The following is an 18,514-nucleotide window of genomic DNA, read 5'->3' as shown; positions in this document are numbered from 1 at the left end:
TGACCCCAAATATCAAAAGGTGTCCTTGTGAGGCACCATCTGCCCATCAAGGCTAACCTCCTCCTTGTGCCTAGTAGTACTGAAACCGCACTGCATGTACTTGGTTTTAGTTCTTCTAAGCCTAAAACCTTTCGATTCCAAGGTTTGTCTCCATAACTCTAACTTCCTATGACCCCCATCCGAGTATCGTTGACTAGCACCACATCATCCGCAAAGAGCATACACCATGGGATATCTCCTTGTATATCCCTTGTGACCTCATCTATCACCAAAGCAAAAAAGATAAGACCTCAAAGATGACCCCTGGTGCAGTCCTATTTTAGTCGGGAAGTCATCAGTGTCGCCATCACTTGTTCGAACACTTGTCTCAACATTATTGTACATGTCCTTAATGAGGGTAATGTACTTTGCTGGGACTTTGTATTTTCTCCAAGGCCCACCTCATGACATTCCGTGGTATCTTAACATAGGCCTTCTCCAAGTCAATGAGCACCATATGCAGGTCCTTTTGCTCCATGTATCTTTCCATAAGTTGTCGTACCAAGAAAATGGCTTCCGTGGTCGACCACCTAGGCATGAAACCAAACTGATTTTTGGTCACACTTGTCATTCTTCTTAAGGGGTGCTCAATGACTCTCTCCCATAGCTTCATTGTATGGCTCATCAGGTTAATTCCACGGTAATTAGTACAACTCTGAACACCCCCTTGTTCTTGAAGATTGGTACTAATATACTCCATCTCCATCCTTCTGGCATTTGTTTGCCTGAAAAATGAGGTTGGAATGCTTAGTTAGCCATACTATCGCTATATCCCCGAGGCCTCTCCACACCTCAATGGGGATACAATCAGGGCCCATCGCCTTTCCTCCTTTCATCCCTTTTAAAGCCTCCTTGACCTCAGACTCCTGGATTCGCCGCACAAAACGCTTGCTGGTATCATCAAAGGAGTCGTCTAGTTCAATGGTAGAACTATCATTCTCCCCATTGAACAACTTATGTTGAGGGACAACACTCTCTCCAGGTATCACCTTACCGTCTAGGCACGCACGCCTATCTTCTCTTCTCGAGAGGATGAAATAAATCTGACTAGAGTGTCGATCACTACCAAAAGTCACTAGATGTGATCCTCTCTTTTTAAAGAGGGTGTTAGCTATGATCATGTCGTAGGCTAGAGCGAAGCTTAAGACATCTTCTCCTTCTTGATTCCTGATGCCATAGCCAAAGCCCCCATGCATCCCTTCAAAACCTATGTTAGATGTACCCACGTGGCCATTGAGGTCTCCTCCTATGAAGAGCTTCTCGCCAATCGTACACTTCTAACCATGTCCTCCAGGCCTCCCAGTACTCCCTCTTGGTGTTCTCATTGTGGCCTACTTGCGGGGCATACGCGCTGATAACATTGAGAACTAAGTCCCCAACTACCAGCTTGACCAGGATAATCCGGTCCCCACGTCTACCACTCCATACTTGAGGCTCTTGTTGATCAAGATGCCTACGCCATTTTTGTTTGCAACCGTCCTCGTGTACCACAGCTTGAAGCCGGTATCCTCCACCTCCTTCGCCTTCTGTCCCCTCCATTTGGTTTCTTCGACGCAAAGGATATCAACACCTCTCCGCACCGTTGCATCAACTAGCTCCCGAAGCTTCCCTGTTAGGGACCCTACGTTCCAACTACCTAAGCACTCCTAGACTCGGCTAGCTTCCTTATCCTTCGCACTCGTCGAGTCAAATGTGAAGACCCTTGCTCATTTTCCACTACATCTGGGCGTCGATGTAGCGCGCCACTAAGGATGCGACGACCCGATCCTCGCTCACTTGCCACCGTATCCAGATCAAGATATGGCGCGCCATTGAGGGGATGATGGCCGGCCCTTGCCCATTCGACACAACACCCGGGTTCCGATGTGACGTGTCGCTGAGTGGGTTACGCCTCTTTTGGGTTTTATCTCCATAAGAGTGGCTGTGTTTTGACGTTGTCTCGCCAAGCCTATCACAACCCTCCTCAGTATGATGCGCAAATTAATTTTGATTAGCGACGCAGAGACACTGCTACTTTTTATCCAGGTGATTTATTCTTTGGTTTTGAAATGCAGGTAGGGGATGGAATCTGGGCTGAACTCAGGGAGAATGAAGACCATATAACACCTTGCCCCAAGGATACGAAGGATAGTAGATCAATCTGTGTTCGAGACCAGAAGAAGAATGATGATGAAGCAGCTAGTGTTGTGGGCCTTACTGAATGTACTTCAGGGGGTCAAACTGAACATCCTGGTTTGGAAAAGCAGGCTGCCACTGAGGCTAGTGGACATTATTCAGCTGCACAACATGACATAGAATCCTTGCCTGACCTGCCTCTCCTGAGCACTACATTTGACAGAAACTACAATGACGATAATATAGCATCAACATATTTGGATTTCAATTCTGCATCTAGTTTACAAAAAGTTACCAGAAGCGTGTCAGGTTTGTTTCATTATTTAACATTTCTACATTCAAACATGCCACACATGTAGGAAAAAAAAAGGTAAAGACACAATACTTTCAGAGCAAATTATATATCTTTCGTTAGCCCATATACAGTGCAGCTGGATGGTGAACCTGAAGTGTTTGGCAACGAGCATGAAGAAAAGAGCAACAACTTTCTCGACTGTGACTGGGGCAATATTGGAGATTTTGATGATTTTGACTACTTGTTTAGGTAAGGTTGGAAATCAAATGAAACAATAAGTATGGATAGTTGGTACGATACTGTTACCGGTTTAATAAACTTATAGCTTGATGTGGTTCTGCAGCAACACTGAAGCCTTATTTGGAAATGAGATGATTTTTAATGGCAGTGATTTCCTTGTTACGAGTTCAGATGTGGTTGACGGTACTGTACAATCAATCCCCTTTCCGGTATGTATATGTAGTACTAGGATCTTTTATTGCTAATTTTCATTTCCTCTGTAGCATTGAGCTCTTTTTTATCAATGCGACTTGATTGTTTTACAGCGTGTACCATTAAATAAGCAACCATCTTCTGATTGTGGATCTTCTTCGGTTCTGATTAATTGTATTCCCAGTAAAATAGCCAAACAAGAAATCAAGGTACATGGCTAAATGCATTGACATGCCTAGCAACCACCTCTTGGTTGCTCTTGTATATACGATAGGATTTTTGGGGGGTAGTAGATGTTACAGACAGGTATTGGGGGCAGCACTATAGCCGCAGGCCCGGACCTGCCACACAGTCCGTAACCACAATACCAACAGGCGGGCCTTAGGCAGGCACATGGCTAATCCTTGACGGCCAAGAAGTCCAAGTTTATCCCTAGGAAATATATTTCTATTAGGAAGTTCTCTTTACTTCCCAAACGGTTAGGATCTGGTTTGCTTTCCAAGTTTTGTGATCTCTGATCTATATAAAGAGAGGATAGTTTGTATTAGGATTATCAGTCAAGAAATAGAGAAAATTGCCCCAAACTGAAAGTTCAGAGCCTCCAGCGTCACGGCAGGGGACGAGCCCCTACATGCGCCTACGGGCGAACCTCACTATCCCCTCCGATCAGATCCCAGTTTCCACCTCCCAACTCCACGCACATAACATCTTGGTATCAAAGAGGACCTTCCTCGGCCACCCACCACGAACAGCCACCATGGGCGAACCCATCACCACCGAAAACCTAGAATCTGTGTTAACCAATCCCCCCCCCCCTTTTCTACCTGACCTCAAAGCACTACCCGAGATGCGATCTGATGTTGCAGCATTGAAGGAACAACTAGCGGCTGCTAGGGTGTCCATTGACCTTCTGGAGAAGGGAGGATCCAGCAAGGCACAGAGCAAAGATGAAGATGAGATTGACAACACAGCTGCTGCTGCTGCACTGGCTGCACCGTTTGCCTACCGGGAGGCTCCAAAGTTCCACAAGCTGGAATTCCCTACCTATAACAGGGAGGGCGACCTGTTGCCTTGGTTGAACCGTGTCGAGCGCTTCTTCAAGGGCCACCAGACGGAGGACAAGGAAAAGGTGTGGATGGCCTCCTATCACCTAACCGATGATGCTGCACTATGGTACAGCCGGCTGGAGATGATGCATGGCGAACCACCATGGCCAAAGTTTGTCAAATACCCGCACCGCAGTTTTGGGCCAACGATCAGGACTAGTCGGCTGGCGGAAATTAAACACAACAACAACAAAACCTTTAGTCCCAAACAAGTTGGGTAGGCTGGAGGTGAAATCCATAAGATCTTGCAACCAACTCATGGCTCTGGTACATGGATATCAAGCTTCCATGCACCCCTGTCCATAGCTAGCTCTTTGGTGATACTTCACTCCTTGAGGTCTCTCTTAACGGACTCCTCCCATGTCAAATTCGGTCTACCCCGCCCTCTCTTGACATTCTCCGCACGCTTTAGCCGTCCGCTATGCACTGGAGCTTCTGGAGGCCTGCGTTGAATATGCCCAAACCATCTCAGGCGATGTTGGACAAGCTTCTCTTCAGTTGGTGCTACCCCAACTCTATCTCATATATCATCATTCCGGACTCGATCCTTCCTTGTGTGGCCACACATCCATCTCAACATTCACATCTCCGCCACACCTAACTGTTGAACATGTCGCCTTTTAGTCGGCCAACACTCAGCTCCATACAACATTGCGGGTCGAACCGCCGTCCTGTAGAACTTGCCTTTTAGCTTTTGTGGCACTCTCTTGTCACAGAGAACGCCAGAAGCTTGGCGCCACTTCATCCATCCGGCTTTGATTCGATGGTTCACATCTTCATCAATACCTCCATCCTCCTGCAGCATTGACCCCAAATACCGAAAGGTGTCCTTCTGGGGTACCACTGGCCATCAAGGCTAGCCTCCTCCTCACACCTAGTAGTACTGAAACCGCACATCATGTACTCGGTTTTAGTTCTACTAAGCCTAAACCCTTTCGATTCCAAGGTTTGTCTCCATAACTTCCTATTTACCCCCGTCCGACTATCGTTAACTAGCACCACATCATCCGTAAAAAGCATACACCATGGGATATCTCCTTGTATACCCCTTGTGACCTCATCCATCACCAATGCAAAAAGATAAGGGCTCAAAGCCGACCCCTGATGTAGTCCTATCTTAATCGGGAAGTCATCAGTGTTGACATCACTTGTTCAAACACTTGTCACTACATTATCGTACATGTCCTTGATGAGGGTAATGTACTTTGCTGGGACTTCGTGTTTCTCCAAGGCCCACCACATGACATTCCGCGGTATCTTATCATAGGCCTTCTCCAAGTCAATGAACACCATATGCAAGTCCTTCTTTTGCTCCCTCTATCTCTCCATAAGTTGTCGTACCAAGAAAATGGCTTCCATGGTCGACCTCCCAGGCATGAAACCAAACTGATTTTTGGTCACGCTCGTCATTCTTCTTAAGCGGTGCTCAATGACTCTCTCCCATAGCTTCATTGTATGGCTCATCAGCTTAATTCCACGGTAATTAGTACAACTCTGAACATCCCCTTGTTCTTGAAGATTGGTACTAATATACTCCGTCTCCATTCTTCTGGCATCTTGTTTGCCCGAAAAAGGAGGTTGAAAAGCTTGGTTAGCCATACTATCGCTATGTCCCCGAGACCTTTCCACACCTTAATGGGGATACAATCAGGCCCATCGCCTTGGTTCCTTTCATCCTTTTTAAAGCCTCCTTAACCTCAGACTCCTGGATTCGCCGCACAAAACGCATGCTGGTCTCATCAAAGGAGTCGTCCAGTTCAATGGTAGAACTCTCATTCTCCCCATTAAACAGCTTGTTGAAGTACTCCCGCCATCTATGCTTAATCTCCTCGTCCTTCACCAAGAGTTGGCCTGCTTCGTCCTTGATGCATTTGACTTCTCTATGTTGTCTGCACTCCTATCCAGGTATAGGCGTCTGAAGCAATCTTTCTTCTCTTTAATCGCCTTCTGGACATCATCATTCCACCACCAGGTATCCTTATCTTCGCTTCTCCTTCCCTTGGACACTCCAAACTCCTCCAAGGCCACCTTACGAATGCAATTCGCCATCTTCATCCACACATTGTCCGCATCCCCTCCTTTCTCCCAAGGGCCCTCCTTAATGACCCTCTCCTTGAACGCCTGAGCTACCTCCCCCTTGAGCTTCCACCACTTTGTTCTAGCGACTTTGGCACGCTTATCCCGCTGGACATGAATCCGAAAGCGGAAGTCAGCAACCACCAGCTTATGCTGGGGTACAACACTCTCTCCAGGTATCACCTCACAGTCTAGGCACGCACGCCTATCTTCTCTTCTCGAGAGGATGAAATCAATTTGGCTAGAGTGTTGGCCACTACTAAAAGTCACCAGATGTGATTCTCTCTTTCTAAAGAGGGTGTTAGCTACAATCATGTTGTAGGCTAGAGCAAAGCTTAAGACATTTTCTCCTTCTTGATTCCTGATGCCATAGCCAAAGCCCCCATGCGCCCCTTCAAAACCTGTGTTGGACGTACCCACATGGCCATTGAGGTCTCCTCCTATGAAGAGCTTCTCACCAATTGGTACATTCCTAACCATGTCTTCCAGGCCTTCCCTGAACTCCCTCTTGGTGTTCTCATTGTGGCCTACTTGCGGGGCATACGCGCTGATAACATTGAGAACCAAGTCCTCACTTACCAGCTTGACCAGGATAATCCGGTCCCCACGTCTCTTGACATCTACCACTCCATACTTGAGGCTCTTGTTGATCAAGATGCCTACGCCATTTCTGTTTGTAGCCGTCCCCGTGTACCACAACTTAAAGCCGGTATCCTCCACCTCCTCCGCCTTCTGTCCTCTCCATTTGGTTTCTTGGACGCAAAGGATATCAACAGCTCTCCTCACCAAGGAAGGAGAGGTAATCTTGGAGCAAGACCGCCACAACAACATGTTGTTCAACGTGCTTCAAGAAGGCCAATTTATGTTGAAGCTTCTGGAGGTGAAGAATATGATGATGCCCTTGAAGAACCAAATCTCTACGCATATCGGAGAGCACCCAACCCTACATATGCAAGAGATACATACAAGGTGAAAGCTGAGATCCCAAGTTTTAATGGAAATGTTGACATTGAAGGGTGCCTAGATTGGTTATATGAAGTGGAGACTTTCTTTGAGGTCATGGAGGTTCCGGAAGATCGTAGAGTTCCTTTGGTCGCATACAAGCTGAAAGGAGGAGCCGGTGCATGGTGGCATCGCGTTCAAGAGGAGCGCAGGCTGAGAGGAGAACCTCGTGTTAGAACTTGGCAACAAATGAAAGGCCTCTTGAAAGGGAGATTTTTGCCCGTTGATTATGACCAGATCCTATTTATCCAATTTCAAAATTGTGCTCAAGGAAATATGACTGTTTCAGATTACACGGAGGAGTTTCTAAGGCTACAAGTGAGGTGCAACCTTGCTGAAACTGAAGAGCAACAAGTTGCAAGGTACATCAATGGTCTCAATGATGCTATTCAAGATCGATTGATGATGCAACAAATCTGGTCCGTTGATCAAGCACAAGCTCTAGCCTTAAAGGCCGAGAGGTTTGTGAGGATGAGAAAGACAACTAAGGCTCCATATCCTCATACCGAAGGCTCATCTAGGAACCAACCTAATAGAGTGGAAGAAAAGACCACTCCACCAAAGACAAAACAGCCCATCCCGAAGCAAATTAGAGGCAAGGGTAAGGCAAATGAAGGCCCAAAGTGCTATAAATGTGGTAAAGAGGGACACATATCCAACGGTTGCCCACTAAGGAAATTTGTTAATTGCCCACTAAGGAAATTTGTTAACACGATTATCCATGATGGTGAAAGCGATGAGGAAGAATACGAATCTGAAGATGTAGACGGACAAGAGGTTTGTCAAGAAGAAGGTGAAGAGGTGGTATGTGTGATCCAGCGTGTCCTATTTTCCACACCACAACTCGATGACACACAACGGAAGAAAATATTTGAGAGCAAATGCACGATGAATGGCAAGGTATGCAAACTAGTGATTGATAGTTGCAGCTGCGAGAATCTTATCTCCTAGAAGTTGGTGGACCATTTAAAGCTTGAAACCCATGATCATCCAAATCCCTACACTATTGGATGGATCAAGAAAGGAGTGAATATGAGGATCACCAAACAATGCAACCTGCCACTTTCTTTGGGTAAGCATTATCGCTCAAATGTGTTGTGTGATGTGGTTGACATGGATGCCAGCCATGTTCTTCTTGGGAGGCCTTGGCAATTTGATGTGGATATACACACAAGGGCAAGGAAAATTCTTACTCTTTCATTTGGAACAAGAGAAAGATCATTATCCTACCAAACAAAACCGAAGGTAATACCTCTAAGGAGGAGGGGAAAACTATGTTAACTATCTCCCATACCTCTCATGAGTTTATGGAAGACTTGAAGGAGGCAGATTTGTGTGCTGCACTTGTTGTAAAGGGAGAAGAGCACCTGACTGTTGAAATTCCAGCAAAGGTACGTGGTTTATTGGTAGAATTTCAGAACATACTTGGGGAGCCACATGGTTTGCCACCGATGAGAGGAATTCAACATAGAATTGACTTAATTCCGGGAGCAAGTCTTCCTAGTCTTCCACACTATCGAATGAGCCCAAAGGAGCATGATATATTGAAGGAGAAAGTGGAGGAATTGCTGCAAAAGGGGCACATTCGAGAAAGTATTAGCCCATGTGCTGTACCAGCCCTGCTCGCGCCTAAGAAAGATGGATCTTGGCGCATGTGTAAGGTATAGATTCCTTATTCCCCGTCTGGATGATATGTTGGATCAGCTTAGTGGAGTAAGAGTGTTCACAAAACTAGATTTGAGAAGTGGATATCATCAAATCCGTATAAGACCTGTGGATGAATGGAAAACCGCCTTCAAGACAAAGGAAGGGTTGTTTGAATGGCTAGTCATGCCATTTGGACTCTCAAATGCACCAAGTACCTTTATGCACTTAAGGAATCAAGTCCTTAGACCCTTCTTATCCCACTTTGTTGTGGTCTATTTCGATGACATCTTGATCTATAGCAGAGATGAGGATGAACACTTTAATCACATTCGGAAGGTGCTAGAAGTACTAAGGGAAAATGAGCTCTACGTCAACTTGAAGAAATGTGTTTTCCTGCAAACACAACTTCTTTTCCTAGGATTCGTCATAACATGTGACGGCATTCGTGTTGATGATTCTAAGGTTGAAGCAATCCGAGAATGGCCAACTCCTAAGACCATTTCTGAGGTAAGAAGCTTTCATGGCCTTGCAACTTTCTATAGGCGATTTGTGAAGAATTTCAGCACTATCATGGCACCAATTACCGAGTGTTTGAAGAAAGGAAAGTTCCAATGGACAGAAGCAGCTGAAGCTAGTTTCAATGAGATTAAACAAAAGCTATCACAAGCTCCTGTCTTGGTACTACCTGATTTCAACAAGACTTTTGAGTTGGAGCGTGATGCAAGTGGAGTAGGCATTGGAGCTGTCCTATCTCAAGAAAGGAAGCACATTGCTTTTTTTAGTGAGAAGTTAAGTGAAGCTAGACAGAAATGGAGTGCCTATCAGCAAGAATTATACGCCGTTTTCAGAGCGTTGAAAACTTGGGAAGTCTATTTGCTGCCTAAAGAGTTCATTGTTTATAGCGACCATCAATCCTTGAAGCATTTTAGAAATCAAAAGCATGTTGACCGCATGCTAGCAAGATGGGCAGCATATCTGGAGAGGTTTAACTATCTCATCATGCATAAATCTGGAATAACTAACAGAGTGGCCGATGCTTTGAGTCGTCGTGCATGCCTCTTGACTTCTTTTGAAGCTGAACTTCCGGGCATGGATCAAATAAAGGAGTTTTATGAGGGTGACGAAGACTTTGGCCATGTTTGGGTAAAGCACGCAAGGGGCCAACCATTAGGTGATGACTATTTGATGCAAGATGGATATCTCTTCAAAAATGATCGTTTGTGCATTCCAAGAAGTTCTCTACGTGACAAGCTGGTTAGAGAGCTCCATTCAAGTGATCTTAGTGGCCATGTTGGACGGGACAAGATTGTTGCTAGCCTGGAAGCTCGCTACTTTTGGCCACAACTAAAGAGAGATGCTGGAAAGTTTGTTCAGCGATGCCCTATATGTCAAACCTACAAAGGCCAAGTCCAGAACACAGGGTTATACATGCCTTTGCCTGTTCCTGTCACTCCATGGGAGGACATCTCTATGGACTTCGTCTTGGGCTTGCCAAGAACAAGACGAGGGAGTGATGCTGTGTTTGTGGTCGTGGACATATTCTCTAAGATGGCTCATTTCATTCCATGCGGCAAGACAACGGATGCTCATCATGTGGCAAACCTATTCTTTCGAGAAGTGGTCAGACTTCATGGAGTTCCAAGATGGACAAACGGAAGTGGTGAACAAGTTTTTGGGTAAACTGATCCGTTGCATTTGTGGAGAAAGAAAGGGGCAATGGGATTTGGCTTTATCTCTTGCAGAGTTCTCCTACAATAACTCCAAGCATAGATCCACAGGAAGGAGCCCTTTTTCCATTGTCTACACTAAAGTTCCAACACATGTGGTGGACCTGGTGAAGCTGCCATCAAGGGGAAACTCAAAATCAGCATTGTCCTTTGCTGATAATTACACCGAGTTATTTGAAGAGATTCGCGGCGCTTTGGAAGCACAAAATCAGAAATATAAACAACTTGCTGGTTGCAAAAAGAGGCCAAAATCATTCCAAGTCGGTGATAAAGTGATAGTCTACCTCCGAAAAGAGAGGCTGCCTTTAGGTGTTAAAGGGAAACTTAGGCAGCGAAGGTATGGGCCCTTCTCTATCGTGAGGAAGATAAATGATAATGCTTATGTGATAGATCTTCCAAGTGACATGGGTATCTCCAACACTTTCAATGTTGCGGACTTGACTCTCTACCATCCAGAAGAAGCGCTCTATGAAGATAACTCGAGGGCGAGTTCCAAACAACCAGGGGAGAATGATGAGGAACACTAGATGAGAAGAAAGAAAACACATGCCAGATCTGTTTGGCTACTTCTAGATGCTTCCACTCTAGTGTAGTATTTCTTTTCTTTTCTTTTCTATCCTACCTACTGTTTTCTAGAGTCTTCTAGTTGTGAGTAGCTATGAGTAGAATGGTGAAACTTACATAATGTTTTCTAGAGTATTCCAGCTATAATTAGAAGTATGTGAAGGCTTCCCAAAGCCTTATAAATAGAGGTCCTCACCTCCACTTTGTACCCAGACTATGTACCCCTACCTATAATAGAACTTGTTGTTCTTATCTAAGATCTTGGAGTAGATCTTGTGCCCTAGGAGTTCTGGATTGAACTCTTGCTGCCCTATCAGCCTACATTCGCCTCTAGAGCGATATCTAGCACAACACTTGTGTTGTACACATTGTAGCAGCAAGGTGGAGTTGCTCCTTCACAACCTTTGTGCTGCTTCACCGAAGCCCATGCCGCTTACGAATTTTAGAAGGAAAAAGAAAAACGAAACATTTTTTTCTATCGTACGTTTATTTACCACTTACGGGTGGCGTTGGTGGGTAATTCTTGACAACTTCGAGGGTAATTTCGATGACGGTGAGCGGGCAGAAGCAATAGCCGCTTTATTATTAGCCGCTTTATTATTAAATAGGGAAAGATATAATTACCTGGTTAATGCTGACATTGATATTAGGCATGCTTTTAATTAGTGGAGGGTGTTAAACATGTTTAATGCTAAAAATGTTTAACGCAAAACACAAGAGCAGCGTAGACCGTTGGATAGATGCGGTTGAACAGGTGAGATTTGTCGGTTCTCCGCAACTCGCTCTTTTTATATTGGTATAGATATTGAAGGTGGTAGCTAGCCATGTGATGCATATGCTCATCTTTATGAATGAATTCATCACCATCTTTCATGATGATCTGGAATATTGTTTTCTTCACATGGTTGCTATCCTTTGTAAACATATAAATTAACACATAGTATAAGAGTGTCAATTGTCCAGTATAGTGATTTTTAAACACGTATTCACTTCATAGTTATCATTTACTTTTCACTTGCAATTTAGAGATCTTTTGAACTGGCCTCAATGGAGCTGATGGTCATATCCTGATAAATTTGGCTATACCAATCTGATATCTGTTATCCAGCCTAAGGCTCCAATAGTTGATGTTCACCAGAAAAGTAACAACAACAGCAACAAAGCCTTTAGTCCCAAACAAGTTGGGGTAGGCTAGAGGTGAAACTCATAAGATCTCGCGACCAACTCATGGCTCTGGCACATGGATAGCAAGTTTCCACACACCTCTGAACAAAAGATGCTACTTGTAATGTATGCTGTTTTTCTATACATGTATTCAGTTGATCCTCTCTGGATTCATCCTGTATGACATTTCCCCCCCTCCTATTGGGAACTGTCTTCACTACTATAATTGCCGTTTTGATAGCCTAGAATTTATATGTAGTTTAAAATTGGTCAAAACAATAGGTACTTGGTTACATCTTGTTTCAGTGAGTGACCTGGCTTGTTACAACCCAGTATAAATGTGACACTTTTGTAGGGAGATGTAGAGAAGAGACCAATGAAATCACAAAGAAAACCAGATGAAGGAAGCAAAAGTAAAACATCCAACAATACAAGTGGTTTCTCCCAGAAGCAAGGACACCAGCAACCAGACAGTTTGCATTCATTGTCCGAACCTCCTGTCCAGCATTTTCAGACTCGTCAATATGCACTGCTCCACGATAGCAAGAATATGGAGCTATTTCAAGATGCTATTCAGCTTGTATTCCCTGGCTATGGATATCCTGCATATCCGTGTCCTACCATTCCGGCGGTGTCAAATATTCAGGCTGAAGGCCATCAGACAAACCCAAAGGCTGCATGTTACCAAACTTCAGTAGATCCTCTGAAGCAATCAAGTTCCACAGAAAAGCCACAAGATATGCCATCAAGGGCACTGATGATGACACCCCAGGAAAAGATTGAAAAGCTTAGGCTCCGGCAACAACAACATGCCCTGAGAGCTATTCAACAACAGCAGCAGCAATTTCGTCAAGAGGGTTCGGGCAGGGACACTTTGGTACCTCGAGCATACTCCCGAAGGAAGAAGAACTCAGATTCATTAGGGAGTTCAGGTATCATAGACGAAAATGCACCAGAGCAGACTTCAGCTTGTCGTAAAGAGATTCATAAGAATTCTGGAATTCCTGATGATCCCTTTATAGAGGAAAAAATATATTATGAGCTTAAAGATGCCCTTGGGAAGGTCATTTCTTTATTCTTTCTGTAAAACGTTATTGATGTTCATGTGTTGAGTGAAACACTTTTCAGTTGCAGGATTTGGTCTTATGAAAATGAAATTGACTAAATATTTTATTCCTTGTGCAGCTGGATGCCAGAACTCGACTCTGCATTCGAGACAGTCTGCTTCGATTGGCTCATAGTTCCTCACAGAGACAAATTGCTGGTGACAGAACTAGCAGTAACAAGACTAAAAGAGATGAAGATGAAGTTTCAGAAAATGACGCATCCAACAGGAGAAAAAGGTATATTGCTTAATGCCAAAGTGGGTTAGTACTCCCTCCATTCCAGGAAAAGAGTGTATATAACCCCACAACTATCACATTTTGGACAGATAACCCCCTCACGTCCAAAACCGGGATCTTAATTGCCTCAACTATCCAAAACCAGGCAAATCACCCCCTTCAAACTGTTTTGGCAGGTGGTTTTGCCCACATGGCACGCTGACCAGATTTTTTTGTTTGACTTACACTGCCATCTCATCTCATGACTCACATGTCAGTGTAATCAATTGTTTCTTTAGAAAACCTGTTTTTCTTTCCTCAAGACACATCAATGGAGCTGCACATGTCCGCATCTCCGGCGACTCCGTCGTGTGCTCCCCTGACGAGGCCGTGGCGCATGCCGGTGAGGAAAACTAGCAGCAGGGTACTCGATCGTCCATCTCCTCAAGAGTCAAGACACGCGTTTAGCAGATACGGCCCCTAGTCCCTGACTCCAGGGAGCTTGCCATCCCGCCGCTACACAATCCGAGTAGGCCAGCGTGGGTGTCCACCTGATACTGCCGTCGGCGTATTCCTATTACGCGCACCTCCACACAGCGCTATGGCGGAAGTGTTGTGCTGCCGCCTTCCCCATAGTCAGCATGCATGGTGGCCCCGATGTCCGTGGGAATGCCGAGGGCCGAGGTGCATGACCGCTTGCTGCGCGCGTCGGGATGACAAGTGTCGGCGACTTTGGGCGCCGCTAAATCCTACTCCCTCTGTGAACTAATATAAGAGTGTTTAGATTACTATATTAGTGATCTAAATGCTCTTATATTAGTTTACAGAGGGAGTATCAAGCAGGCCGCAAGTGTCGGGATGACAATACCCACACAATTGTCATGAAGTTTTCTGCAAAGAAGAAGCGGCAGGGTCCCCAACGCGCTGCTTGTCCGGAGATGCTAAATCCTATCAAGCAGGCCGCAAGTGTCGGGATGATAATACCCACACAATTGTCATGAAGTTTTCTGCAAAGAAGAAGCGGCAGGGTCCCCAACGCGCTGCTCGTCCGGAGATGTTGTGGCGATGGCGACGCGCTGCAACACCACCTCTGCGTCGCCCTGCACAGGTACTGTGGGGGCGTTCGAGCGGGCACCTCTGAAGACTCTTGTGCCGTGGAGCAGTGACTATCCTACTCCCTCGGCCATGGCATTCAGGAACTCCACCTCCGAACGAGCACATGCCATGATGACATGATCTGCACGTCTCTCGTCCTGCTCCTTCTCACGTCCATCTCATGTCCCTGGAGACGCAGGCCATGAGCAACATCATCACTTTTTTCTCTGGCTCCATACAACGGCCGAACTGATGCACGTGGCCTGTGACCGGACAACGGACATCATGGGGAAACGAGCTCCTAATGTTGTTCTGCAACACGAAACCTCCCATGGGATGGACGCAGGTGGAGCCCGAAAACAATGGCTCGTGCGGGATGGAGTGACGCGTCCTGCTGTGGATAGTTTCCGCTGCTGTCACAACGGTCGGCAGCCTCAATCGCGCCTCCGTGCCTGGACATGGCGCCCCCTCCTTCGATTCACTACGCCTCCGGCAAGCTCTCGACGCGCTCCCAGCTCAGCGCATGGCCTCACCCAGTGCAGCAGACCTTTTCCATGTCTCCTCGCTGCCACGTTTGCAGAACCACCATCGAAAACCACTTACCAGGGCATGAGGGGATGATTTGCCTGGTTTTGGATAGTTGAGGGGATTAAAATCCCGGTTTTGGAAGTGAGGGGTTGAATAAGGTGCACACACATTTCAAGAATCAAGTTTGACCATCAGTTTAACCAACAAAATGTGGGTTATGTGCGCCAACATTTTTATTTTCATTAGTATAATTTTGAAGTCACATAACTTACAGTGTTGGTCTAGTTGATGGTCAAAGTTAAATCTTGAAATGTGTGCTGGTATGTAGGGGCTATTGGTGACTCCACTGTGATTCTAGATCTAACATCTAGCTCAAGCAGACTTGCCCTGACAGATTGTATAGCTAGGCATGTATATATGCCCTGATAGATTGTATAGCTAGGCAGACTTGCTGTACTGTCTTTATAAAATTGGGGTCCCATTTATTATTTTATGTAGTTCATACACAATATGTGTTATTCTGCTGAAGAAAAAGGGGAAAGAAAATAAAATAAAAGAAGGGCAAAGAAGGCTCGAAACATGCCATGATAGTTGTTGCTTCAATTAAGTTCAACTTCAACTATAATGATTTTAGTTTTGTTTGAAATACCAAATTTGACCAACATATCAGAATTGCTTAGCTTGAAAAAATGCAAAGAAAAGAAGACTTGTATATCAATGCCCAAAAATATCAAAATTGTTGGGGTTTGTGTAAAAAAAGAAATTAAACTAGTTAAATAGGAAATCTTATCATGTTTCTTGAAGTAACATATATTTTGTAAAAGATATACATTTCATTGGTTCTTACTTAGCTCTAGGAAATCCTTGGTTACAAGTGTTCCTTTGGCATGGACATTTTGATGATAGGGACACTTTGGTGTGCTTGAGGCAACAGGCAAATATTCCCCTGAAATTTGGAAGCTCTAGGTTTTTTTTTTCGAGAAAACGCAAAGACTTTGCGTTTCTTTTCATTGAAAAGTGGGGAACAGGTTACACGCCTCCTAGGAGGTGGTTGGCAGTTTATTTTACAATGATCTTAGTGGACATCCCAGGTGCTAGGGGTCACCAATCGGAGGCTTGAAGCCCCGGCCCGAACCCATAAGGCAGCCTCTGCTTTAATTCTCTCTGTTAGCAGGTGCACTGATGGTTGATCCCCTTCGAATACACATCCGTTTCGTTGTTTCCAGATCATCCATCCCGTCAAGAGCGTTGCAGATGCCAGTCCCTTGCGGAGTGGCTTGGGGGTTAGTGCCTTGGCAGCAAGCCACCATTCGGAGATGGAAGCTTTTGCAATGAAAACAACATATAAAACTCTGGACAATTTCGAAATCAGGCCAAGCGTCTTAATACATATGCAAAAAAATTCATTATTGGCCCACCATTGAGTGGAGTGAAATCCAACAAAAAAATCAGTAACTAAAAGAATAAAAAAAGCTTTTATTGAGTCATTTAAATTATAGAAGAATTCCTGAACCCAAGAATTCAAAATGACAAGTTCCTCTTTACCCAGAAAAAAAGACCCGGTCAGGTGGTCTGCACGTCATCCTTAGCCAGGCAAGGGTGTCGTGCCATACCTGCCTCGAGAAGGGGCATGTGACAAGAAGGTGTTGCATCGTCTCTGGTTCCTGGTCACAAAGGACGCAGCAGGGGTGGTGCTGCAGGCCACGGCGTTGTAGTCTTTCGGCACTCCAGCATCTGTCCAGGTTGGCTAGCCAATGAAAAAACTTCACTTTTGGCGGAGCCCAGGTCTTCCAGATCAGTGTCAAGGCGCTGCAGCTGGTTGATCCCTGGAAAGTGGCAAGGTAGCATGATTGGGCAGTGTACCTCCCGCTCGCGCTCCATCTCCAGACAAGCTGGTCCGGCTCTTCCGAGAGGGTAGTGTGTTGGATCGCATGCCATAGAAGGAGATGTTGGCCAATCTCATGAACGCCCAGGTTGCCATGGATATCACGAGCCCAAGCATGGTCGTGCAGCCCGTCGGCAACGCAACGGATCTTTCGGCGTCGCTTGGGGATGCAGGCGTAAAGGTGGTATTTACTGGTGTAGTTGGAACATGCATCGTTGTTGGCTGATACAAGAAGATTCAGAAAAGGGACTGCCACGTAAATAAATACAACCATGTCCACATGTAAGATGCTCTGGAATTCCTTCATAACCCTAGCAAGTAATTGAAAGGATCTGAACTTCACATGCTCCTAGGTCAAGCCTAAGGTCATGTCGTGTGTGTCTTCTTTTGTGGCATGTAAACAGCAAGCTGCCTTTTGTGCATTTTTTGTACTTCCTCTGTCCCATAATATAAGAGCGTTTTTAACACTACACTATTGTCAAAAACGCTCTTATATTATGGGACGGAGGGAGTAGTTAATAGTACTTTTTTCTGCGAGTATTCACAATGGCTCATCGTTGTATCTGGATATCAGATCTCTGGTGAAGGAAGCAGAAACAGACACCAATCCAGTTGATCGAATTGTAGCCCATTTGCTGTTTCATAGACCATGTTCGACGGTTGCAACACTTGCAAAGGAAGAAATCACATCCTCGACTCTGATGTCACTTGAAGCTGGTGAATATGTTATTATCTATATCTCTAGACTACTAGCATGAGATCTACGTGTAGAACAAACAAACATGATGGCTTGAATATTGCAATATTTTGCAGATTCCAAGATGCCTGGGGCCATGCCTGGGCGACCATCAGGAGATCAACAGACTGCGCAGGAAATGGCAATTCAGCCTTCAGTGTAACGGATGTGTATTCAGAGTTTACTCAAATGATAGTAAAATAGGAATTCTGTATTTGCATTTTGATACGCCCATTTCCCCTGGATGGTTGGTTTTTCTCCATAGAGTACGCAGATGGAGACCAACGTGACATCCGAATGGTACCCTACTTCTATAGACAGCGGCCGCAGCGTCCCGCAGGTCTTTGTACTGTATTTTATAGCACGTTTGCCGTTTTCAGGCTTTTTGACCCCTTTGCATCAGATCCAGCAAGAATTGCATGCACTAGACCAATGTGGACTTGTCGAGATGAGAGTGAGACTGGAATCGTGTATAGAGCTCTAAGACAGCTGCTCTGTACTTATTTTTGGGGGTAAAATACGCCCGCGCTAAAGTTCACTTATGTCATTGTATTTTCGAAGGTGCAAGTTACGGTCATTTTGGTCGATGAACTTATTTCGTACTCTCTGTAAACAAATATAAGATGTTTTTCAAATCTGTATGTGAAACAAAAACATCTTATATATGTGCATAGAGGCAGTGCCAATTTGGCTGTATTAATTGAGGCGGCATGCATCCACTGGATTTGATCACTCACGTACCAATCGGGCTGAATTTTGTTGAAGTTATTTTTTTTTTCAG

At 45.1% G+C, this 18,514-nt stretch overlaps 1 protein-coding gene across 4 annotated transcripts in view; it reads left to right on the top strand.

Moving 5' to 3' along the window:
* LOC119268133 (protein LNK2-like) overlaps positions 1 to 18,153 on the top strand; it is a 47,972-nt gene extending 29,819 nt beyond the window's left edge. Inside the window, exons 2-9 of one of the 4 annotated variants that reach the window (XM_037549653.1) lie at positions 2,094 to 2,463; positions 2,581 to 2,698; positions 2,775 to 2,898; positions 2,995 to 3,090; positions 12,523 to 13,230; positions 13,353 to 13,510; positions 17,572 to 17,714; positions 17,811 to 18,153. In XM_037549653.1, coding sequence (XP_037405550.1) covers positions 2,094 to 2,463; positions 2,581 to 2,698; positions 2,775 to 2,898; positions 2,995 to 3,090; positions 12,523 to 13,230; positions 13,353 to 13,510; positions 17,572 to 17,714; positions 17,811 to 17,896 — 1,803 coding nt within the window. In that variant the 3' untranslated portion in view covers positions 17,897 to 18,153. The remainder of the gene's footprint in view (positions 1 to 2,093; positions 2,464 to 2,580; positions 2,699 to 2,774; positions 2,899 to 2,994; positions 3,091 to 12,522; positions 13,231 to 13,352; positions 13,511 to 17,571; positions 17,715 to 17,810) is intronic. The other 3 variants (XM_037549654.1, XM_037549655.1, XM_037549656.1) reach the window with 3 other exon arrangements.
* The last annotated feature ends 361 nt before the right edge of the window (positions 18,154 to 18,514 follow it).

This window comes from Triticum dicoccoides, chromosome 3A (genome assembly GCF_002162155.2).
Source record: "Triticum dicoccoides isolate Atlit2015 ecotype Zavitan chromosome 3A, WEW_v2.0, whole genome shotgun sequence".
Classification (NCBI taxonomy): domain Eukaryota; kingdom Viridiplantae; phylum Streptophyta; class Magnoliopsida; order Poales; family Poaceae; genus Triticum; species Triticum dicoccoides.
The sequence above is the reverse complement of the archived record's forward strand: the minus strand, read 5'-3'. Positions and strand labels throughout refer to the sequence as shown.